The sequence below is a fragment of the Ranitomeya variabilis genome, chromosome 1 (assembly GCF_051348905.1).
Source record: "Ranitomeya variabilis isolate aRanVar5 chromosome 1, aRanVar5.hap1, whole genome shotgun sequence".
Taxonomy (NCBI): domain Eukaryota; kingdom Metazoa; phylum Chordata; class Amphibia; order Anura; family Dendrobatidae; genus Ranitomeya; species Ranitomeya variabilis.
This window is the reverse complement of record NC_135232.1, coordinates 942,872,388-942,898,576: the sequence shown is the minus strand read 5'-3', so window position 1 is coordinate 942,898,576 and position 26,189 is coordinate 942,872,388. Positions and strand designations below refer to the sequence as shown.

The 26,189-nt window shown below is 47.8% G+C and overlaps 1 protein-coding gene across 2 annotated transcripts; it reads left to right on the top strand.

Moving 5' to 3' along the window:
* Positions 1–10,147: 10,147 nt before the first annotated feature.
* Positions 10,148–24,880, top strand: MGARP (mitochondria localized glutamic acid rich protein). 2 transcript variants are annotated; one of them, XM_077279189.1, is made up of 4 exons: positions 10,148–10,353; positions 16,623–16,723; positions 21,496–21,586; positions 23,945–24,880. In XM_077279189.1, exons 1-4 carry the CDS (start codon positions 10,278–10,280, stop codon positions 23,959–23,961), a joined length of 285 nt encoding a protein of 94 aa, XP_077135304.1. In that variant the 5' UTR covers positions 10,148–10,277; the 3' UTR covers positions 23,962–24,880. The 2 variants fall into 2 exon arrangements, with proteins under 2 accessions (XP_077135304.1, XP_077135305.1); XM_077279190.1 differs by lacking the exon at positions 23,945–24,880 and adding an exon at positions 21,832–21,854.
* Positions 24,881–26,189: the final 1,309 nt, after the last annotated feature.

Sequence of the window (26,189 nt, the reverse complement as noted above, 5' to 3'; positions counted from 1 at the left end):
ATCATAACATTCAGCTTCAAGCAATACTCTAAACAGCGGCAGGACAGTCAGTCTAAGGTGGGCTGTCTAACTCAAATCACCTATGCAGTCTTGGGGGGCAACTTGTGGAGAGGGGCGACTCTAGGGTCCCGGAAGAGCTCCGAGCCTACCCGTCAAACGGGTGCCGTCCCAACCAGAACATCAGGGAGGGACGGAGGATTAGAAGAACATCATTTAATCGAGTTGTGAGGGAACTTAAGAAACAGACACAACAGTTGTGGGGGACTTTCCGTAAGCACAGCAGGGAAGGACCACAACCAGGGGCGTAACGACCGCGGTCGCAGCGGTCGCCATTGCGACCGGGCCCCGCAGGTCAGGGGCCCCGGGCCGGCAGGTCAGGGCAGGGCCGGGCTGGACATCGGGCACTTCTGGCAAATGCCAGAAGAGCCGATGCCAGTAGTGGGCCGCTGCACTGTTCCCGCCCCCCCCGCCGCCGCCGCCGCCGCCGCATTTAACTATACCGGCGTCTATGACACCGGTATAGTTCAATGCAATGATGGAGGAGAGCGTCACCTGACGCTCCCTCTCCCATCATTCCCCGCTCTGCCTCTGACAGTACACTGCGGGTGCGCGATGATGTCATATCATCGCGCACCTGCAGTGTCCTGGGCAGACTGCAGCCACCAGGAGCAGCGCGGGCAAAAGGAAAGGTGAGGAGAGTTTTTTTTTTTCTTTTTCACCGGACTGTGGGGCCATTATCGGGGGGGGGGGGGGGAGATGAGATGCGGGCTGTGCTCTATATACCCCTGTGCTGGCTGTGCTCTATATACCCCTGTGCTGGCTGTGCTCTATATACCCCTGTGCTGGCTGTGCTGCATATACCCCTGTGCGGGCTCTGCTGTATATACCCCTGTGTGGGCTCTGCTGTATATACCCCTGTGCGGGCTGTGCTCTATATACCCCTGTGCGGGCTGTGCTCTATATACCCCTGTGCTGGCTGTGCTCTATATACCCCTGTGCTGGCTGTGCTCTATATACCCCTGTGCGGGCTGTGCTCTATATACCCCTGTGCTGGCTGTGCTCTATATACCCCTGTGCTGGCTGTGCTCTATATACCCCTGTGCTGGCTGTGCTGCATATACCCCTGTGCGGGCTCTGCTGTATATACCCCTGTGTGGGCTCTGCTGTATATACCCCTGTGCGGGCTGTGCTCTATATACCCCTGTGCGGGCTGTGCTCTATATACCCCTGTGCGGGCTGTGCTCTATATACCCCTGTGCTGGCTGTGCTCTATATACCCCTGTGCTGGCTGTGCTCTATATACCCCTGTGCTGGCTGTGCTGCATATACCCCTGTGCGGGCTCTGCTGTATATACCCCTGTGTGGGCTCTGCTGTATATACCCCTGTGCGGGCTGTGCTCTATATACCCCTGTGCGGGCTGTGCTCTATATACCCCTGTGCTGGCTGTGCTCTATATACCCCTGTGCTGGCTGTGCTCTATATACCCCTGTGCTGGCTGTGCTGCATATACCCCTGTGCGGGCTCTGCTGTATATACCCCTGTGTGGGCTCTGCTGTATATACCCCTGTGCGGGCTATGCTCTATATACCCCTGTGCGGGCTGTGCTCTATATACCCCTGTGCTGGCTGTGCTCTATATACCCCTGTGCTGGCTGTGCTCTATATACCCCTGTGCTGGCTGTGCTGCATATACCCCTGTGCGGGCTCTGCTGTATATACCCCTGTGTGGGCTCTGCTGTATATACCCCTGTGTGGGCTCTGCTGTATATACCCCTGTGTGGGCTCTGCTGTATATACCCCTGTGCGGGCTGTGCTCTATATACCCCTGTGCGGGCTGTGCTCTATATACCCCTGTGCGGGCTGTGCTGTATATACCCCTGTGCGGGCTGTGCTGTATATACCCCTGTGTGGGCTGTGCTGGATATACCCCTGTGCGGGCTGTGCTGTATATACCCCTGTGTGGGCTGTGCTCTATATACCCCTGTGCGGGCTGTGCTGTATATACCCCTGTGCGGGCTGTGCTGGATATACCACTGTGCGGGCTGTGCTGTATATACCACTGCGGGCTGTGCTGTATATACCACTGTGCGGGCTCTGCTGTATATACCCCTGTGCGGGCTGTGCTGTATATACCCCTGTGCGGGCTGTGCTGGATATACCCCTGTGTGGGCTGTGCTGGATATACCCCTGTGCGGGCTGTGCTGTATATACCCCTGTGCGGGCTGTGCTGTATATACCCCTGTGCGGGCTGTGCTGTATATACCCCTGTGCGGGCTGTGCTGTATATACCCCTGTGCGGGCTGTGCTGTATATACCCCTGTGCGGGCTGTGCTGTATATACCCCTGTGCGGGCTGTGCTGTATTTACCCCTGTGCGGGCTGTGCTGTACATACCACTGTGCGGGCTGTGCTGTATATACCACTGTGCGGGCTGTGCTGGATATACCACTGTGCGGGCTGTGCTGGATATACCACTGTGCGGGCTGTGCTGGATATACCAGTGTGCGGGCTGTGCTGGATATACCACTGTGCGGGCTGTGCTGGATATACCACTGTGCGGGCTGTGCTGGATATACCACTGTGCGGGCTGTGCTGGATATACCACTGTGCGGGCTGTGCTGGCACCCAACACCATGTTGCAGTGCAGGAGATTCCTGCAACAGTCCGAGGCGTATCTAGGGGAAGGGGGTGGGGGGGGCGTCACGGAGGTAGGGGGGGGGGGCCCCATTTGGAAGTTCGCACCGGGGCCCATAACTTTGTAGTTACGCCACTGACCACAACACATAGCGCTAGAAGGAAGGCACCGATTTCCACCTGTGAGGAGGACTCTGGAGGTGCCATTGGACCGGCCGGACTTGCGCAGCCTGGTGAACCGTGTTCCGGACTGAGGACCCAGAGATCTTCAGTAAAGAGGTAAAGAGACTGCAACCTGGTGTCCTCGTTATTTACTGCACCGCACCACTACAGCCTCACCCCCCCATCTACATCATACACACCCATTGTTCACTGTGCGCCCCTCGGCAGGGTCACGGATCGGGCCTAGCCACCGTGACGACCCCAGAGCAGAGACTTCAGAGGCCCGGTACCGGGTACCCCTAGGCCCTGCGGCGGTGGGGGCGCTACAACTTGGCGTCACGAACAGGATCTATTTAAGCCTGAGGAATCGGGTCATGTGTGCCTTGGAATTGTGATTTATTTTGCTTGAACTGTGACTTATTGCAAAGACTGTGGATTGCCACTTGCCGCCAAAAGTTCCCGCCAAAACCGCCGCCATTACAGCGCTAAGGAGAGCGCAGGAGAAGACGAAGGGCGTGGAAGTGGGCGTGAACAAGCTGGAGAGCGCGAAAGACAATGGCCGCCCAGTCTGAATATTTCTGCCCCTTGAGGACGTGTCCGTCAGCAGCCGAGATCCGCCTACTGATCCTCAATGGGGGGCGGAGACAACGAAAGCGAAACCGCCCACGAAGGAGAGAGCGGGAAAAGGACCAGGAAGAGGAAGTGAGCGACATGGAGGACGCCATGGCCAGCCGCCCGGAGCCGGAGCGTGGGGTCGGAGCCGAGGACTCCCCCAGCTACCCGGAGAGGCACCGCAGCCAGACCTCCATAGTTGATGCTGACCTCCTGCAGACCGGAGCGGACGAGCTGATCCACCAACTCCCGCAGACGCAGCTGAGCACTGAGGCCGGGTGGAAGAAGACCGAGGCCGGGTGGAAGAAGATCATCATCGGGAGCCTCACCAGACAACTGTCGGCAGCCTCGTCTGGTCCGGAGCAAGAAGGAAGTTCCAGCGCTCCGAAGCCAGAAAGCAAGGCCCTGCCGGAAAGCGAGATGCTGCAAACGGAGATGACAACGCCGCAGCGCAAGGTCCTGCAGCCAGCATTCCAGAACCCAGCGGAGGCAGAGCAGACCGGCACCGGAGGAACCGCATCTGAAGCAGGTATGAAGGACGACCCTGCCCTGACAACTGACACCCCTCCAGCGACTGCTAGTGCCACAGCTGCTGACTCCGTTCCAGTGACTGATCTTGCAGCAGCCGCTACCTCTGCTGCAGCAAATGCCCATACTCAAGCTGCGCAGACCTCCATCGCTGTGCATGACCTAACCGTACATGAAAGACGGATTAACGGCGTTTGTCCAGCACTGGGTGTAACCCTGGACCTCACTTTGCCCAGGCCAAGAAGGGTTAAGTGCCAGGTGCAGCCCTGGAAGCCGTCCAACTAAACCTCGGAAACCTGAAACTGTACATAGTTAACTGTTTGTTTCCCTGCTTTTTGCTGCTTTAAACCCGACTAGGGTTAACTCTTAAAGGGATCCCTTTGTTTACCCGGGATCCCTTCCTCTGCTTTTGCTTTTGTTTCCTGTTTCCCCATTGTTATCCAGAACTGCCGCAATCATGAACAGTGCATGATACAAACTTTTTGTAAATAGTTTGCACCTTATTAAAGGTGCTCCCTACTGGTTTTACTTCAAAAAGGACTCTTTGTGAAGATACCACACTGGAACCTTTGCTGAGTATGGACTGGTAGCTTGAGAAGATATGCTACCTCATAGAGACTTGGTCCCCTCTTAAAGGGGATGTTCATTTGTTGCACTTATATGGTGATATTGCTTTAAGACAGGTGGCAATAATGTTTTGATGAAAGAAAGTGATGATAATGTTTACATGAGAAAGTTATATGTATCCAACTAGTTAATTGTAAAGAAATGCTGATAATGTTCCCTGAAAGAAAGTAAGAGCTAGAAGAAGGATGCAGTAGGCCCGTAGGGGTAGACGTAGTGTCCAGCATACATGTCAGTAAGAAGATAATGAGAAGGTTTAATGTTATATAGAAAATGTTGATAATGTTGATAGACAACGAGGATAGAAGGTGAACCCTGAGTCCTCCTAGGAGCCATATAGAGATGGCTCAGTGCTCTTAAACTGAAAGTAATGTTATGTTCTATACTATGTATAGTAGTTGAAAAGACAGAAGGCTCGGGCTGAAAGGAGCGGTCCTGTAAGAAAGGAGAGGCAGTAGGTCTGGTGCCGATAGGACAGGCGGTCCTGCAGATTTAAAGAAGGAGAATGAGAAAGTTAAATTACCTTATAATGTGATTATAGGAAGGTCTTTAGTGGATTTAGAGTGTAAGTCCTTAAAGGCAATGTTAAATTATTGTCCAACAATTTTGCACTTAGTAGAATACCCGGTTGGGTAACAGGAGTTATTTATAGCCTGTAATTTATAATGTTAACCATGTTTGTAACGTTCAAGTATCCTCACCTCCCATAAAGGGAAGCCTGTTCAAGTATACTTATTGTTATTACACTCAACGAAACTGTATGTCTTTTTGCTAACTTGTATTGTTGTTTTCTTCCCAGTCCCGGAGTACTGTGTTTAACCAGGGGGGAGTGCAGCGCCCCAGAGTCTTGGTCGTTGCAGTACTGTGGCTCCGCCACTATGGGGAGCTATGGTGCGTCTGATGGCACTGAAGGAGTTCATCTGATCAGGTATCACAGACACCAATACATTTCACAGTCGGGCCTCCGGGGGGAGCTAGGGGTTCTATTCACTAGGCCACTCCCCACCATAGTGGGTAAACTGGGGGTCAGGCAGGAAGTTAGATCAGAAAGCTGACTGGGTTGGAACCAGGCAACACCTTGTGGCAGAGGGTGTTGTGGGGGAAGATACAGTAGGGTCTCTGTCAGGGGTGGGATCCTGACAGAGGCTTGGCAACTTGAACGAACGTAACGGGACCGTGCCTGCTCAGGATAGCGGCGGTGCCCAAGGAAGGATTAGAAGCGAGATAGATTGTGCTGAGTGAGAAACGAGATCAAGCAAAAGGAGAAATACCAGTAGGGGTCGTGCTGTAAGACCGGAGCAACACCCTACTGAGGCGCACTACCGGTGGCCGGAACGCCGAGGGAGTATCATAACATTCAGCTTCAAGCAATACTCTAAACAGCGGCAGGACAGTCAGTCTAAGGCGGGCTGTCTAACTCAAATCACCTATGCAGTCTTGGGGGGCAACTTGTGGAGAGGGGCGACTCTAGGGTCCCGGAAGAGCTCCGAGCCTACCCGTCAAACGGGTGCCGTCCCAACCAGAACATCAGGGAGGGACGGAGGATTAGAAGAACATCATTTAATCGAGTTGTGAGGGAACTTAAGAAACAGACACAACAGTTGTGGGGGACTTTCCGTAAGCACAGCAGGGAAGGACCACAACACATAGCGCTAGAAGGAAGGCACCGATTTCCACCTGTGAGGAGGACTCTGGAGGTGCCATTGGACCGGCCGGACTTGCGCAGCCTGGTGAACCGTGTTCCGGACTGAGGACCCAGAGATCTTCAGTAAAGAGGTAAAGAGACTGCAACCTGGTGTCCTCGTTATTTACTGCACCGCACCACTACAGCCTCACCCCCCCATCTACATCATACACACCCATCGTTCACTGTGCGCCCCTCGGCAGGGTCACGGATCGGGCCTAGCCACCGTGACGACCCCAGAGCAGAGACTTCAGAGGCCCGGTACCGGGTACCCCTCGGCCCTGCGGCGGTGGGGGCGCTACAGTTTACTGTATGTAAACCATGTCTCATATCCTGTCGGGTTTGTGAAGGAGAAATGAAAAGCTGGCAATTGAATTACCGGCTTTTCTATAGAACACTGCTGCGTATTTCTCGCAAGTCACACTGCTGGTCCGTGTGTAATCCGTATTTTTCTCGCCCCCATAGACTTTCATTGGCGATTTTTTTGCGCAATACGGTGACAAACGCAGCATGCTGCGATTTTGAACGGCTGTAGAAGACCGTATAATACGGATCCGTAAAATACGGCTGATAGGAGCTGGGCCATAGGGAATCATTGGGCCGCGTGTTATGCGTATTTTACGGGTGTATTTTCTGCGCTCATACGTCCGTAAAACTCGCCAGTGTGACGCCGGCCTAACAGATGTTCCTTTTCTGGGCAGCAGCAGGCTGCTATTTTTTAGGCTGGGGGGGCCAATATCCATGGCCCCTTACCAGCCTGAGAATAACCAGCCCCCAGCTGTGAGCTTTAGCAAGGCTGGTTGTAAAAAATGGGGGGGGCCCCACGCCGTTTTTTATAATCATTTATCTAAATCATTTTAAAAAAGCGTGAGGACCCGTCTATTCTTCATAACCAACCTTGCTGAAGCTGACAGCTAAGGGTTGCAGCCCACAGCTGAGTTTTGTCTGGCAGGTTATCAAAAATGTGGGGGAAACCACACCTTTTTTTTTTTTTATTTATTTACAGTGTATGAGCAGCAGAAGAATACTCCCATTCGCCGCTCCTGCTCTCACTGTAATTAGCGGCTGTAGGTGTCAGATGATGGGATCAGTAGTCCCATCAGCTGACACCAATGACCGGAGGTAAAGCTTTTATACCTCCGATCACAGCTGAACGCTTCCCGATGTCTTCTGACTCTCTGACGGGCGATGATTTCCCCACCGATCAGAAGTGGTGTTTGCCGTGCTGTCATGTATATGACAGCGTGTCAAACACTGTATTGTCGGGCCCCCAATTCAAGTCAATGGGATTCGGGTCCGCTCTGCTGGATGACAGGCTGTATGGACGCATCATGCATTCTGCCATCTAGATGTAGCAGAGCCGAGTGTGACGTCACATCCGGCTGTCCTTGACTTTTCTGCAACAAATACGCTGCAAGAAAAATCAACCTGCGTATTTGCAGCGTTTTTTCACCATCAAGTCAATGGGTGAAAAACGCTGAAAGAAGTGACATGTTCTAGGACAAAAAAATCGCTGCAAAGCACAAAATCCTGATGACAAAAAAAACAGTGTGTGTGCATGAGATTTCTGAAAGGCATTGCTGGTACTGTAAAAAGCAGCTGAAAATTACCATAAAAATATGCAGCAAAAATGCCCAGTGTGAACTTACCCTTTAAAGGAAAAAAGTGCAGATTTCAGTTTGTGAAGACGGTCTCTTTTTTTTTTTTTAGGGCGTGCTGGCAAGTGATAGGTTAAGACCACGTTCACACGGTCAGCATTTTACCTCAGTGTTTGTAAGCCCAAACCAGGAGCGGGTGATACATACAGAAGTGGTGACCTGTTTCTGGTATACTTCTCCTCTGTTCCTCTCCTGGTTTTGGCTTACAGCTCCGAGTCCTGAGGTAAAAAACTGACCATGTGAACGTGGCCCATTATGTCAGCCAGACTAATGATAATCACATTCCACAGGAGGTTGGCTACAGAATGGAGAATTGGTCCGTCACAGTTTCTATGCAGAACACTGCATGACCACAAGCTCTGCTGTTCTACATTGCGCAGAGCTCGTCCCCACAGTCTCGGGCCGCCGGGTGTGACCTGTCCTCATATTACTACTGCACATTAGGGCTCACAACCAGGCGAGCATCACGTGACACTAACGCTACTACAGTAAGTCTTCTACAGAATGCGCATGCGTACTAGTGATGGGTAGTTCGTGAGTGAGTAGTTCAAAATGAACTAATCTTCAGAGTGAACTAGTTCATCTAGTTCACCATCCTGACAGAGATTAGTTCATTATGAACTAAACAGCAAGTGGGAGGAGACAGAGAGTGATCCCTCATACAGCTCCTCACACTGAAGATCCCTGGTCTCACACTTGCTCTTTATAGCTCCTGATGCTGGAAAAGAAGGTAGTAAAACACTATACCACACATCAAATACAAATATAATAGTAATAATAAAAACTGAAATTGTACAGTAGACAGACCCAGCTCATGTGTGTATGAGAGTGATTCTGTGGTGTGGTTCATGCCCCTCACCAGTCTTTATGATAAGATCAGCCTCCTGTAGAGGATCAGCCTCCTGTAGAGGATCAGCCTTGCTAAAATCTTTACCACTGGCTCCTGTTCTGTTCTCAGGATGCTGAACGGCTTCTCAGCTCCCTCATACACAATCATTAGGAGTCAGTACTCTACACTAATACAGGGGGAATGGCTGCTGGGCTCAGTGAGATGCATCACGTTGAACTAGGCTGTCCTGAGTCATTCTCAACAGAACATCTAGTTCAGCAGTTCATTTAGTTCACAGGTCACATGACATGATGCATTTCCTATCAGCTCCTCACAGGAGCTAGGGTGGAGAATTATCAGGCTGTCTAATAGGAAGATTTTCTTTGCCCCATAGCAACCAATCACAGGTCAGCTTTCTGATACTGCAGTAGTGCAGTGCTCTGGCAAGTGAAATCTGAGCTGTGATTGGTTGCTATGGGCAGCAAAAGATCCATTTACTGTAAGGGTATGTGCACACATCAGGATTTCTGGCAGAAATTTTCCTGACAAAAACCGGACATTTCTGCCAGAAATCTGCATGCGTTTTTACCGCGATTTTGACGTGTTTTTTGTGCGTTTTTTCCCAATGCATAGAATAGCTGGAAAAACGCAAAAAAACCGCAAAATTAATGAACATGCTGCTTTTTTTACCGCGATGCGTTTTTTCCGCGGAAAAAAACGCACCATGTGCACAAAACACGCAGAATGCATTCTAAATGATAGAATGCATAATGTATGCGTTTTTAATGAGTTTTTATAGCGTTTTTATTGTGAAAAAACGCGAAAAAAATGCGAAAAAACCTGAACGTGTGCACATACCCTAAGGCAGCTTGGTAAATCTGTAGTTCTGTGTAGTTTCACCACATCTCTTCCTTTTGTAACCTATTGCAGTAGTGTGAAATGAATACTGTCTGCTCAGTGCTGAATACCAGAGACACTGCAAGTGACCATAATGTGTGCAGATAACACACTGCGCACTGGGAGGCTTGAATATTTCACAAAGAAAAAAAAAGAAATTACTAACTTGAATAAATAACTTTAGAATTTTTTTTCTCCAGACTGAGTACCCCTTTAACAAGAGTTTGTTATTTAATGATCAGATGTATTAACTATTTCTGATCATTTTAACAAAACTATAACTCATCCTAGGAGCCACAGCTTCTGTGTAACGAACTAGAACTGATCCATCTCTTCTCAGCAGAATCCAGAGCACTACTGAACTAAATGAACTAAATGAACTAATCTTTTGAACTAATCTTTTCAGTGAACTAGTTCATGGTGAACTAATCACCAAAATGAACTAGATTTCCCATCACTAATGCGTACACCCACTAGCTTCTCGCCCAGTACGGGAATGCAGCCAATTCTATGTCACCTGAGAAGGGGGAATGACATAGACCACGCCCCGTTACGTCACCTGTCCTTGCCCGTTTCCCGGCTCCTCCCACCCTGTCATCCTCTGCACTCCGTCGTCCTCCCCGTGCAGTGATCGCACCGTACTGTCCGCCATGCATCTGTGCCGGAACGCTTGGCAGAAACTGGCCCCCCTGACACAGCGGGGAGCGGCCGCTCTTCTCCGCACTGGTGAGCAAACCTAGATGTCCCTAGCGTGGTATTCTGCTGTCGGGTCATGGTAGTCGCCATTGTGTCTTGTAAGGTCACCGGCAGCGTGCTGCCATCACCGTGCTGCAGGCACGTTCTGCAGTGTTGGTGCAGTCCTGGCTGGCGCTCTTACTCACTTGGTCATTGGAACATATACTGGACTGTGCAGCTGTGTCTGCCATGGTGGTGTAGTGGTAGTGTGAGCCCCCTGTGGGCTTATTTAGAGGTCATTCTGGGGGTTGTGCAGGATCTCAGCCCACATGCTCATGGTTTCTCATCTCACAGTGGTGATTAGTGATCCCCCATCAGGGCTGACTGCTGTGTGTACCACCACTGCCCTTATAGGTGGGGGGCTCAGTGATCCCCTTCAGGGCTGACTGCTGTGTGTACCACCACTGCCCTTATATATAGGTGGCTCAGTGATCCCCATCAGGGCTGACTGCTGTGTGTACCACCACTGCCCTTATAGGTAGGGGGCTCAGTGATCCCCTCCAGGGCTGACTGCTATGTGTACCACCACTGCCCTTATAGGTAGGGGGCTCAGTGATCCCCTCCAGGGCTGACTGCTGTGTGTACCACCACTGCCCTTATAGGTAGGGGGCTCAGTGATCCCCTCCAGGGCTGACTGCTGTGTGTACCACCACTGCCCTTATAGGTAGGGGGCTCAGTGATCCCCACCAGGGCTGACTGCTGTGTGTACCACCACTGCCCTTATAGGTAGGGGGCTCAGTGATCCCCTACAGGGCTGACTGCTGTGTGTACCACCACTGCCCTTATAGGTAGGGGGCTCAGTGATCCCCTCCAGGGCTGACTGCTGTGTGTACCACCACTGCCCTTATAGGTAGGTGGCTCAGTAATCCCCATCAGGGCTGACTGCTGTGTGTACCACCACTGCCCTAATAGGTAGGTGGCTCAGTGATCCCCATCAGGGCTGACTGCTGTGTGTACCACCACTGCCCTTATAGATAGGGGGCTCAGTGATCCCCTCCAGGGCTGACTGCTGTGTGTACCACCACTGCCCTTATAGGTGGGGGGCTTAGTGATCCCCATCAGGGCTGACTGCTGTGTGTACCACCACTGCCCTTATAGGTGGGGGGCTTGGTGATCCCCACCAGGGCTGACTGCTGTGTGTACCACCACTGCCCTTATATGTAGGGGGCTCAGTGATCCCCACCAGGGCTGACTGCTGTGTGTACCACCACTGCCCTTATAGGTAGGGGGCTCAGTGATCCCCTCCAGGGCTGACTGCTGTGTTTACCACCACTGCCCTTATAGGTAGGGGGCTCAGTGATCCCCACCAGGGCTGACTGCTATGTGTACCACCACTGCCCTTATAGGTAGGGGGCTCAGTGATCCCCTCCAGGGCTGACTGCTGTGTGTACCACCACTGCCCTTATAGGTAGGGGGCTCAGTGATCCCCACCAGGGCTGACTGCTATGTGTACCACCACTGCCCTTATAGGTAGGGGGCTCAGTGATCCCCACCAGGGCTGACTGCTGTGTGTACCACCACTGCCCTTATAGGGGGGGGGGGGGGCTTAGTGATCCCCATCAGGGCTGACTGCTGTGTGTGTACCACCACTGCCCTTATAGGTAGGGGGCTCAGTGATCCCCACCAGGGCTGACTGCTGTGTGTACCACCACTGCCCTTATAGGTAGGGGGCTCAGTGATCCCCATCAGGGCTGACTGCTGTGTGTACCACCACTTCCCTAATAGGTAGGTGGCTCAGTGATCCCCTCCAGGGCTGACTGCTGTGTGTACCACCACTGCCCTTATAGGTAGGGGGCTCAGTGATCCCCTCCAGGGCTGACTGCTGTGTGTACCACCACTGCCCTTATATGTAGGGGGCTCAGTGATCCCCCACCAGGGCTGACTGCTGTGTGTACCACCACTGCCCTTATAGGTAGGGGGCTCAGTGATCCCCCACCAGGGCTGACTGCTGTGTGTACCACCACTGCCCTTATAGGTAGGGGGCTCAGTGATCCCCTCCAGGGCTGACTGCTGTGTGTACCACCACTGCCCTTATATGTAGGGGGCTCAGTGATCCCCTCCAGGGCTGACTGCTGTGTGTACCACCACTGCCCTTATAGGTGGGGGGCTCAGTGATCCCCTCCAGGGCTGACTGCTGTGTGTACCACCACTGCCCTTATAGGGGGGGGGGGGGGGCTTAGTGATCCCCATCAGGGCTGACTGCTGTGTGTGTACCACCACTGCCCTTATAGGTAGGGGGCTCAGTGATCCCCACCAGGGCTGACTGCTGTGTGTACCACCACTGCCCTTATAGGTAGGGGGCTCAGTGATCCCCATCAGGGCTGACTGCTGTGTGTACCACCACTGCCCTAATAGGTAGGTGGCTCAGTGATCCCCTCCAGGGCTGACTGCTGTGTGTACCACCACTGCCCTTATAGGTAGGGGGCTCAGTGATCCCCTCCAGGGCTGACTGCTGTGTGTACCACCACTGCCCTTATATGTAGGGGGCTCAGTGATCCCCACCAGGGCTGACTGCTGTGTGTACCACCACTGCCCTTATAGGTAGGGGGCTCAGTGATCCCCACCAGGGCTGACTGCTGTGTGTACCACCACTGCCCTTATAGGTAGGGGGCTCAGTGATCCCCTCCAGGGCTGACTGCTGTGTGTACCACCACTGCCCTTATATGTAGGGGGCTCAGTGATCCCCTCCAGGGCTGACTGCTGTGTGTACCACCACTGCCCTTATATGTAGGGGGCTCAGTGATCCCCACCAGGGCTGACTGCTGTGTGTACCACCACTGCCCTTATAGGTAGGGGGCTCAGTGATCCCCACCAGGGCTGACTGCTGTGTGTACCACCACTGCCCTTATAGGTAGGGGGCTCAGTGATCCCCACCAGGGCTGACTGCTGTGTGTACCACCACTGCCCTTATAGGTAGGTGGCTCAGTAATCCCCATCAGGGCTGACTGCTGTGTGTACCACCACTGCCCTAATAGGTAGGTGGCTCAGTGATCCCCATCAGGGCTGACTGCTGTGTGTACCACCACTGCCCTTATAGATAGGGGGCTCAGTGATCCCCTCCAGGGCTGACTGCTGTGTGTACCACCACTGCCCTTATAGGTAGGGGGCTCAGTGATCCCCTACAGGGCTGACTGCTGTGTGTACCACCACTGCCCTTATAGGTAGGGGGCTCAGTGATCCCCTCCAGGGCTGACTGCTGTGTGTACCACCACTGCCCTTACTGCAGGATAGAGCCCTGTACACATTGCGTCACACTGCACTACAGGAAGGCAGTGTGTGACCTAAGAGGAGACCTGAAGGTCACATGACGGTAATGAGGATCAGTGATCTTCCTCTCCTGCCTATGGAGGAAGTATCTGCGGCAGTGACTTATTATCTGTCTCTACTGTATAATGTGCATCGTTCCACCATGTAACAGAGTAGTTGTCCTTCCGCCTGGCTGTTCTGCGTCTGGATTCTGTCTCCTGGCTGCTGACTAGTGCAGCTTAATTTGCAGATCGCCAGTTTAATTTCCACCTCGGTGTCCTGGCTGGATGGTTTTGCTGAATTATTCACGTCTGCTGGGGACCTGCATTGTATGTGCCGTGTGTATTGGTCCTGTTCTCCCGGGGCAAGCGATAATATAGTGGTCGTGTTTGACGTTGGGTTTTTGAAGGATACAAAATTCTTAGACATTAATGGCTAAAAATGAGGCCTGTGCTCAGAATGATTGCCAGCTGTCCGTACTGTGCATGGCGGGCTGGTTATGATGGGATATGCGAGTACATTTGCCATTTAGAGAGCTGTCCTCTCTCCAGACATGTTTGGTTTAGTAATTGTCTTCTTCCTGAAATAACAATAGTGGAGCATCTTTTCTTCTACTTCTGTCTTGTGCCGTTCCTCTGTTACTCCTCGAATTGTATGACATACGATGATCAGCAGGGGGCGTGTGGCTACAGTCTGACATTGTCCAATCAGCTGACTGCACTGTACTGCTCAGGGACACGCCCCTTTATCAGAAAAATATTTGTGCCACCCAGTTGTCAATTTATTAATACCTTTTTCTAGTAGGAGTAAAAGAGAAACTGCACAAGAAAAGGTGCGCCAATGTTTTTATCTTATCAGGAGTGGCCCTTCTTTTACAAGTGTATGATTAAGTCTCATTCAGACATCATTGATTTTTCTGACGTGCAAAAAAATGGTCTGAGTATCGCCATTGTATTTGATTTGATTGTAAAAAAACAAAAACCCTGTATAAACTCTATGTATAAATTACATTCTTTCTCCTGTCTATTACAATGTGTTAATCGTGGATTAGGATAGGTCATCAGTGTCTGATTGGTCGGGATCTGACACCTGGGACCCCCTCTCGATCAGCTGTTATCATGGTTGGCGTGCAGAAGTACTCACCTAAGAACTGGCCATCTTCTGATCATGACCGGGGCTGGGAACTACACGTGTGCTTCCTATTTGCAGTACCCTGCAGGGGGCCACTATCAGAAGACGGAGGAGGTCTGCAAGTACTTCTGAGAAGCTGATCAGTGGTGGTGCCGGGTGTTGGACCCTGGACCAATCAGACACTGATGACCTGGTCATCGATGGAAAAAGTAGTAGACAGCCTCTTTAACACAGACACACGGTTCACAAACAACTAGGGGTTAACAGCTCCATGGATTACAATGGGTACATGGTCTATTCATGAAAAAGCACTGCTGCGTGATTCCTGGATGTCTGACTGAGGCCTAATAGTCACTTATTGGGGGTAATTGAGGCTTTGGGAGCTGTGACTGTATTTGCCTTGACAGACTGTTGTATGGAAATCGGCTCAGCCATCTGTCAGTGACCTAGTGCCCGTCCATTCAGACACTTAACCCTACACACTCTGGTGCGCACTAAGCATGAGCTGACTTGTGATCTTACCCAGCAGACCATTTCCTTTAAGCTTGCAGAGGCGATACATCTGTGCGTCTGTCAAATGCTGCTGTATAGGGATGTGGGTCATACACGCATAGGATCTGTGTACATTGGGACCTCCTATAGCAGATGTTGGGGGTGACTGCAAACAGCCAAAACTGATGACGGAGAGACGTGCTTTCTATATTCCACCTAAAGACCCCATTAGATTAAAGTTAGTAAAAATGAACGATTTAAACCAAGACCCTCATTTATTAGATCACAACTTTTAAAGGCGTTGTCCACTACTCGGACAATCCCATCTCAAGTACAATATTAGAATTAAAAAAACCTTTTATACTCCTCCTCTCCGATGTTGGTGATGTTCCAATGACTTCTGCGATGGGTCTCCCAGGGCTTGTGTGACATTGTCACGTGATCCCTGCAACCAATCAGCCGATGCTGCACTCACACTTCCGGTTGTCAGTTTTGTCCAAAGGAAGTGAAGGCTGCTGCTCTCTGATTTCCTCAGAATGTCTGTTTTCTCCCACGGAAGTGAGTGAAGTGGCGGCTGATTGGCTGCAGGGCCCACATGACATGACAACGTTACAGGAGCCCTGGGAGACCAGTCGCGGGATCAGTGCTGGCTATAACTGGCTGTATGGATTGAAATGTGACAGCATTACGATTGGTCAACTAGCTGCATACTTTGCAGTGGCGTAACCTGATGCTTGTGGGCCCCAGTAAAAAATCTCCAACATGGCCCCAAACTATAACAAGTTTTAAGTTAGTCTTCACATTAGGGAAACATGGATTGTTTTTGTCCCCCCACTTCCTCCATAGGCTCCGCAACCCAGCGGTGCCTGCAAAACCTGCACCCAATGGTTACACCCCAATACTACATATTAAAGGGATGTTTGGAGGTTATCACCTACTGGAGACCCTCAGTGATGGGGAAATTATACCCCATCTACACTGCAAAGCCATCTTGTTCTTCCTGATGGTGAAAAGTTCCTACAGGTCTGTAAGGACTCGTGGGCAGCCTGTACCCCACCATGTGATTCCTCCATGAAGCGCTGTGTGAATAGGCGCGTTCATTGGAAAATACCTGTTAGAGAGTGCCACAATTTCTTTGTAGTTTTCTTGTCTCAGATTCCGAACGTGTCCATGGTGATATAGAAACCCTCCGTGTGCGTAAAATTGAATTAGTTCACATGAGGTGTCACAGACAATCGGGGTGTCCTGTTGCAGAACGTCTACATATAAGCGCCATTGTTAGCAGCTTTGTGTGAGGCAAGAAGTCTGCTCTCAGGTGTCCGTCTGGTGTAGAAATTCATGTGTAGCCTGGATTATGTGCGGTGGTTATTGTGCGCTTTTTCTTTCTGTAGCTTCTGCCCGGCAGATGTCCAGCAGCGTGCCTGGATCTTCTGGAGAAGCTCTCCCTTATTACCTGTTAGTTGGCGTTGCTCTGGCTGGTGGTGGATTTTACGTAAGTATCTGACGTTCACGTGGAGTTTTGTCCTGTCACTTTTTTTTTTTAGCATTATACATTGTCCTAAACAAAACCTTCCATCACATCATTTGTGACAGCAAAATTTTACATCCTACATAGTACCACAAATGAAAGAGCCGAGATGGCATGTAGATATGGCATCTCCTGTGGTCTATGGACCTCAAGTAAGCAATTATCGCAAGAAGTACCTCATTCACAATAATCGTGTACTGTAAACGGGCTGTCTACCAAAATGATCATTCGTCAGGTGAAATTATCTTTTCTTGTGCACAGAAGATCATTGTCGCTAGCACATTGTCCTGTATAACCGGGTGTCGTGCTGCCGAGAACAACGACAGCCTATGCACACTGAGTAATCTATTGCTGGCTGTGCGTTGCCCATCACTCGAGCTATCTGTTAAACGGCCACTGATCAGCAAACAAGTAGCTGATCCCTGTCCATTCAGAACACTGGTCGTTCAGTAAATGCACCATAAGGCACTAGGGCAAAAATACAGAATATCAGCCAAAGCTTTAAAGATGGGTTCCCAATGCCACTTGTCCGTGACCCTTGTGGGCGTTTAGGCTCAGAGTGTTAGAGAATACCGTATATTGCCTTTTTCAGAGATTCCTTAGAATTCACCAGTTTATTGCACTTCTTGGTGATTCATGTCGTCGTTTCTTGTCCTTGGGTGCTCTCTGTGGCTTACAATTTAGGCTATAATGTTGTGCAGCTTTTCCACAGATATTACTGTCCTCACTTTCTCCCTGCTCAGTCTGGTGTCTATTTGTTATGCTGGGCTCGGGTTCAGCAAGTTTTTATGTTTAATCTGGTTTTTATTGAAAAGAACTTCAAAACATACAAGGAACAAAGGATTCAACAACATAAAAAGTATTGAGTACAAAAAGAAATCTCATATACAACTGTATATCAAGACCTGTAACCAACAAGTCCCGAAATAGTGTAACTTTCAGGTCAAAATAATTTTCAATCAAGTCCAACAAGATCTGAAAAGAAAAAAAAAAAAATCCATGGCGGATGTAGGTATCCCCTATCCAGGGAGACTGTAGGACCTTTGGTGATACATAAGAGGTAACCTCTGAAAGAGAGCGACCCAAACGAGGAGCTAGGTCACTCCAAGTAATAATGGTATAAACACGAACGGAAAGAATGAGACTAAGAAGAGGAATATGGGGGAGGAGAGAGGATGAAAAAAAAGGGGGGAGGGGGAGTCTGATATAGAAGGGGGGCAACTTGCACCCCTATAGTGACGTCCATCTAACCCGTATTGTTCAATCTATCTTCCTTATGGCTTAGGAAAGAGGGATTGAAAGTCCTGAGAGTCCATAAACAAAATCCAAGGACTCCAGACCTGCAGATATTTCTCCATTGAACCGTTAACCTCAGCGGACAATTCCTCCATACTTTGAAGGCTGGTCATCTCCTTGACCCATTCAGACACATTATGAGATTGGGAGGATTTCCAATGTCTCGGGATCACAGTGCACGCAGCAGTTAAGCAGAATCTTAGGAGCCCCTTTTTCTGGAAGGGGAACGAGCCTGGGAGGATAGTTACTAAAGCCACCTGGGGGGAGTTGGTCACCAAATGACCGCTAATGGCTTGATAAGCGGAAAAGACAGAATCCCAAAATGGCTTAATAAGCTTACATCCCCACCAAATGTGTAGCATGGTACCTCTCTCTACTCCACAACGCCAGCACCTATCGGAGACGGAGGGAAAAGCGGCATGTAAGACCTCAGGACAGCGATACCACCTGGTGAGAATTTTGTAATTCTTTTCCTGTGTGGCACAGGCAATAGAGAATTTATGTGAATATACGAACGCCTTCCTCCACTCTGCCTCCGATATAGCAACTCCCAACTCATCCCGCCACCTCTCCACATACTTGGGGAACTTGTCTTTGGTATTTTGGTTCAAAAGAGCATATATTAAGGAGTCAGCATGTGCAGGCGGCGACCCCAACAGGAAAAGCTTGTCAAACGGCGTAGGAAGGGAGGAGTATGAGCCTGCGCCCTCTGGAGACGAGAAGGATTTTAGTTGGAGGTATTCCAACCAATCAGAAGGGCCCCCTCCCTCTAACGGCTGCACTGATACGAAAGCGGGCATGGCCGAACCCTTGAGGACCTGAAAGCATCTGGTATTGTCCCCTCTCTCCCACCCAAGAAAATGATCCCTCTCCACCCCCAGGGGGCACACTCCAGATTAGAGAAGAGAGGCGTAAGCGGTCCACTGCCTAAGGACAGAGAGCCTCTGCGGGTCTCCAGATCCCATCCTCTAAGTGTATCTTTAATGAGGTCAGCTTCAGAACTGAATTGACCTCTACTTTTAGGGCTGATCCAGGGAAGGTTATGGAGTGGAATTGTAGAGCTAATTTGTTCTATTCCCACCCAGCAAGTTTTTCTAAAAAAAAACAGCATTTTTACTGACCTTCTTTTATCATATCCAGATCTTACTTGAAAGTCTACATACGCTGCACTACAGACAATGCATTTTGTTTTGTGGCATTTTTAAAGTTTTTTTTTTTTTAATTGTAATTTTTAATTGATTTTTTTAAAATTTTTAACAGGAAGCAAAGAATTTGATATTTTAAGTCTTATATCTGTTATGAAGCAATAAACCAGATTTATGATATTTTACCAATCAATTAATCAGATGTTTTATGATATGGAGAGGAGCTTAACAGCAAACTTGCATATACTCATAGACTAGAAGGAGAAAGAGGGGAAAACTAGAGATAATTGAATGACCCTTTGTAGTAGCCTCTTAAATATTAAATGGCCAGAAGAGCCCAGAAGGTGTTTCATGGGACCAAGTAAGATGAAACCTCTCTACAATATTGTCGTTCAGAGCAGCACAATCTTCAGCATTCCTGATGTCTTTGATGCGAGTGTATAGGTCAACCAGAAAAGGAGACATTTGCTTCCAATGATGAACTATTCAACAGCTGGCTACCATCAATATATGTAGACACTATCTGGTGGCTCTTAGATCTGGTCTGTGGGAAAATATTTAGTAGGAAAATTGAGGATCTAAAGGAACACCTATACCGAAGACTTGTTTATTGAGAGACTAGATCTTCGTCCTTAGTGGTTTGATCAGAGAACGATCCCAAAATAACAGGGTGGATTGATTTAAATCACGCCGATTTAAATCATGATTTAAATCACGATTTAAATCAAAAGATTTTTTTCTATTTAAATCGGATCGATTTAAATCATGATTTTAATCATGATTTAAATCACTGATTTAAATCAAAAGGTTTTTTTTAATATAAATCACGATTAAAATGAGAAGTGAGAGCAGTGCGCATGTGCGCCCATAGTTACACGGACGAAACTAGGGGCAACGATCTAACGCCAGGGTGAGGGGGGGACCCCAAAGTAAGTAAAAATCTTTTTTGTTTTACTATATGGCAATAGGTAGGTGTTTAAAAGCAGCATGTCTTAATTGTATAAACTATTAATAGCCTCCACATTTTGTTCATACTGCCCCTTTAATTCCACACTTCTAGCTTGGTTTCACTTTTGGTTTAGTTTCTTTTTCCATTCAGTTGACATGCCCAAACTTGTTGGATAGTCAGCATCCTACAGAAACCTCTCGAAGAGCATGGCATTGTGAATGTTACACATATACAGCCTTTATTCTACTGAGTTAAACAACTCAGCTTTATCTCATGATGGAAGAACCTTTGGATGGTAAAATATTTTCCTCAAAAAGCAGTTTATTGAAAAAAATCCGATTTAAATCAAAAAAATCCGATTTAAATCAAAAAAATCCGATTTTTTTTGATTTTTTTAAAAAAACATTGATTTTTATCCACCCTGCAAAATAAATGAAAAATAGTCTCTTGTTGAGGCACATCACCAGCTTAACGGATGGAGACATGGGTTGTCTTTGGCATTTTTATGCAAAACTCGACTTGCTTCAGCTTTAGTGTTGTGGTGGTTTTTCTATACTGTTTTCTATAGCACATGGATGTCTCTTACTATGACAAATGATAACACGCACAAACGTTGACACAAAATGCTATAAAAACCAATGAAATGGCTTGTTCCTAACATTGTTCTTCAGGAGCGCAGTGCTCCCTGCCTTCCTGCTTTTCCAAGGTGACGCGCCCTTGATTGACAGTTTGGGTCAGTAGCATGGCTGCTCTTCTGGCCGAAAGTCGCCATTTGTTGATATTGCAAGCTCAAGCAGTTTTGTCTCGGAGGAGCTCAGAGGGACTGAAGTGAACCAACCAGCTTTAGCATAGTCCTGCCTCATCTATAGCAAACCGCTTGTAATCAACGCACTCCTTTCTTAGGAGCCTGACCACCTTTGATAAACTGCAGAGGTGGCCGGTAACTCAATAAACCATTATTTGTTTGCAGACAATCTATAATTTGAACCACTTCTCTTGCTGACAAATAACCCTTTATGACTCTATGGCCCAGTATTCTTTCTTTAGGAAATGTACCAAGAATTAATCACATCAGAACTACTCTGACTACATAAGTCAGCTTTGGACCTGCCGCCTGTTTTTTGTGGGCAAGGAGCAGCTGTCCGTGGTTAGGACTGTGCTATCATAAATATCTCGCAGTCAGAAACATTAATTTCCGGAGAAGCCAAGGTCAAAAGAATGTTGTCCCTGGTTTCCAGTACTTTCTGCTGCCTGAGGGTTTAATGGGGAGACGGGACGGTGAATGTAGATTCTATTTTTGACTGTTCCTTTGCTAGACTCTTCCTGATCTCCTCATGTCATTTCAGGCTTACCGGACCGTAAGCAGAGATAGAGCACGTTTCAATGAGCGCCATGAATACATCAATACACAACTGAAACCTGCATTTGACGATTATGGTAAGATTATTCATCCATGATAAAGTGGCACTCTGCCTCTGTATGTGGTTAACGTCATTAGGCCAGCCATGGGTAACATTCTACTTTTCGACAAGCCATCTTCTCAAGAGTAATTAACTTTCACTTGGTGAAGCTCTCCTCCTCCCATCAAAATGATCCTCTTCATATATTGAAGTCCTACTATATGGCTCTGTGCACTTACACTTGCTCATTTTGCCCTTCTAATTCTTCTCTTTTTCCATTAGATCTATGACATCATATGACAAAAAATTGATGAGCTGTATCCTTCTAAGCTTTATGTAGAAACGAGGTCAGTTGTCCCATCATGACTCATGAGTCACTGCAAAAGTTCCTGACAGGGAGGATAAGAGCAGCTGGGTCAGGAGATGAAGAAGGAAATGATAAATGTAGACACGAGACGTTCTGTTTCTACATAGAGCAGAGGAAAGAGAAGAATTAGCTGGGTAGAAAGACCAAATGAGCAATTGTAAGTACACAGTGCTGTATAATATGATGATTGCAAAATATATTAAGAGGATAAAACCTTTGATGGGAGGAGAAGGACTTCTTTAAATCTGAGATTGTGATATTACTCAATCTGTTCAGTTTGAATAAAACTGGGGGCCTCTGCAATCCTATGGTACACGCCGACTTGTCAGGTAGCCGATACATACATTCAGAAAGTGCTATAAGGGCCACCAACTCGTTTAAAGGGTTCCTCCTTAAATGTTACTATGACACACGCTACACTTTGCTCAAGAGACACCAGGTGAATGTATTTATCGTGATGATCACATAAATCTATAGGGTGGAGATAACATCATTAAAGGGAAGTTCCCATAATTGACACTCGGCAACTCTCCACCCCCTGGGATCCTCAGTGATTAACAGCCCCTTCTCCTTACTGAACAACTTGCTGTGTTCAAGTAGGGACCCCCTACCTCCATTCTAGTGATTGTTGGCTTCCCAGCAGTTAAGGTACCGTCACACTAAGCAACGTCGCCAGCGATCTGTGACGTTGCAGCGTCCTAGGGAGCGATATCGCTGTATTTGACACGCAGCAGCGATCAGAATCCCGCTGTGAAATTGCTGGTCGCTGCTAGAAGGTCTGCACATTATTTGGTCGCTAGGTCGCCGTGTATCGCCGTGTTTGACAGCAAAAGCAACCATACCAGCGATATTTTACACTGGTAACCAGGGTAAACATCGGGTTACTAAGCGCAGGGCCGCGCTTAGTAACCCGATGTTTACCCTGGTTACCAGCGTAAAAGTTAAAAAAACAAACAGCACATACTCACCAGCGCGTCCCACAGCCTCTGCTTCCTGACACTGACTGAGCGCCGGCCCTAAACTGAAAGTGAAAGCACAGCGGTGACGTCACCGCTGTGCTGTTAGGGCCGGAGCTCAGTCAGTGTCAGGAAGCAGAGGCTGGGGGACGCGCTGGTGAGTATGTGCTGTTTGTTTTTTTAACTTTTACGCTGGTAACCAGGGTAAACATCGGGTTACTAAGCGCGGCCCTGCGCTTAGCAACCCGATGCTTACCCTGGTTACCCGGGGACCTCGGCATCGTTGGTCGCTGGAGAGCGGTCTGTGTGACAGCTCTCCAGCGACCAAACAGCGACGCTGCAGCGATCGGCGTCGCTATCGCTGCAGCGTCGCTTAATGTGACGGTACCATTAGTCCTTTATCTCTTATCCTATTCACACTGGAGGTTTCGCTGTAGATGATGAGTGAAATCCACAGCAATATTGTTGAGGAAATGATGGCTGTAAGTTACACATCTCATTGTGAAATACGCACCAATATCTGAAGCATAAATTCATCTGCTGCAGATTTTCTATCCGCGGTGCGGAGTGAGTTACTATGGGGGAGGGGATGTTTCACCGCACATGTGGGCGAGACATCTTAAAATGTCATCTGCCGCACTCCTGGCTTTTTTTTGTAGGAGTTTTTGGCTTAGAAACTCTCTAAAAACTCTAAATGGAGATTTTCTGCTCTGAAAACTCCTGGGAAAAAAAACAAAAACCCATGCACATAGCCTAATAAGCAGCGGATTTTCTGTTCCCTTCATATTATGTTTGACTGCATTTTCTTTTTTAGCCAAAAGCATCTAAGAGGCACCAAAAGAAATTTAAATTACAAAAAAGAAATGCAAACTTGAATGTATATTACCATTGCTAGTTATTTTCAGGCACATTTTTAATTTTCAAAGGTACCAAGGCGGATAGTCAGACTTTGTTCCTTGTACTATGAATACAGTTGTTTTTGTATGTTTGTTTGTTTTTTTTTAATTTATTCTTCTTACTGTGAAGGTGTAATAAGCTTGTTAATTGTATTTCATTTTTTTTTCCTCCCCAGAGAGCAAAAGTAAGTAGATTTTTATTTTAATCTCCTTTCCTATATGTGCTTTTCCTTTTATCTACTCCTAATACTTGCATAACTTACTGCTTGGTCTGATCAGCCCCCCTGAATCACGAGTAAAGGTTCCTACAAATGTACAGAAGTCTGTAGTGTAACTTGTATATTGTGCATGATATACAGTGGGCACCCAGGCCACGCAGTATGTATGACGAGAAAACCGGGTCTCTCTTCTGAACAAGGATTATTTTGTGGCTCCTTTTCCACTTTGAGCTTTCTTGGTGTCTAAAATTTAAAAAATCTTCATATGTTAATGTACATACAGAATATATTTCTCTATGTAAATGTGAGTGAAAATTATATTATTAATTGTATTATATCCTTGTTCACAACGGGGCGCAGGTTGGGTCCTTGTCTCTGTGACCGTGTATGGAAGTTTTTGTTGCGTCTGCTAATTCTGGTTTAGTGTTTGAATACAAAATTTCACTGTAAAAAAAAAAAGAAGAAAAAAAGTGAAAAATAGCATGAGCAAAGCGTTTTATTTTTGGCTCATGTGAATTTTAGTTTTCTCTAATTGTCACTTTTGCTTCTTACAATTTCCAGAATAAAGTCCATGGGGATATCTGCCCAAACTTGAAGCTATAGGAGCAAAAAAAGGGACAGTCCATCTTGCCGTGCAGCCTAACTAGCGATGATTATAGACACGCCAGCCCTTTAAAAACACCCAGACTTTAATTTAACGTTTCGTTTTTACCTAATCTCGTTTTAATAATCTATGTGCAGATCTCGTTTGGTGAATGAGGGGTTGGATTCGGTTACGATTTGTTAAAAACCGGTTTGTGAAATCTGTTAAGTCCATTGGACTTGGTTATGGCTGACCGCTCTGATTATCTGTGTGTAAATGACTGTCCAATAAAAAGACCACACTGAATGTTGTGTTTTGACTGATTGTCCTTTATTTTTCTCTGTCCGGGGTTTCTGGCTAGTAGTTTCCTTTTGAGGTGACTAAACATTTCCTAGAATAAAACTAACTGGGAAAGTGTGGCCTATGTGTGCTCGTGACTAATGTTTGCTTCGCTTTGACTTGATGCACAAGGCTTGATCTTTTCTAGATTTAGTAAAGTTTGCAGCAAAATCATAAGGTGCAAATTCTTCATGAGACCTTTTGTAGCACTGACAGTCTCCTTAAGGAAATTATATGACTTGTGTCTGGCAATATATATTCATTCCATGACCAAAACTATGGTGGACATTCCTTCTATCAGCCACACCTAGCGTTACAGGAAAAATGTGTTTGTACTGTTAGCCAGTAGAAGGAAAACCACTGAGGACACCCAACATTCTTAGCGGTATGACCGGTCATGCAAAAGAGGCCAATGACTCTTTTAGAGTTGTTTTAAGGTGGCAATGCAGTTTACTTTTTGAACAATTGGCCAAAAGCTCTTTTTCGTGACAGTCTTGCCTACTATGTTTGTGATCTCAGTAGGATGGGGAAGTAAGCTCCTGCCAAAGACCATTGAGGGGGGAAAAAAGATTACAAATCTGGAGATCCAAAAATGCTTGGTCCTTGAGGACCACACCATTAGCAGCAAAATTTGGAGTGTTGTAAGATACATTTGACACATCAGTGGAGAATAGCGGTTTGGTACATGCCATGAGATTTCTTACTTCATGTAAAGTTTGGTAATATAGGACTGCTTTAGATTTTTAGTTCAGGTCCCATTATTTCTAGTTTAGGAAATCTTTCAGTTGATTCATGTTACCCAAACCATGGGCCGCATGATTCAGAGCCTAGTTGCTCTATTGCAGCCAGGTATGTTTTTCTCTGCAAGGCCATGTGTTTTCACAAAAAACATAGCTTGAAGAGCTGAATGGGGACAGAGCAGACTGGTCAGGCTTCACTCCCGGCCAGCTTCAGAGTTTGACTGGTTTCTCCCATTTGTGTACATAAGGAGAGACCTGTCAATCAACTTGAGGGATGCGAGGAGAATCTGGCCTGGGATATGATCAGACCAGTCTTGTTTGTCCTTATCGCCTTCGGCTGGGTCGTCAAGCTATATATGCTAGTGTGTTGCAGAGAAAAACATACCTATCTGCAACCATGCAGATAGTCTCTGATTCATGCTGCCTGGGGTTTAGGCAGAATGAATTAAGGTTCTTTTCTGCTTCTCTATGAAAGCTCCTCCTTTTAAAAACGTGTAGGGGCGTAGTTTAGTGTGGAAAAAACTTAATTGTTTTGTTTTCC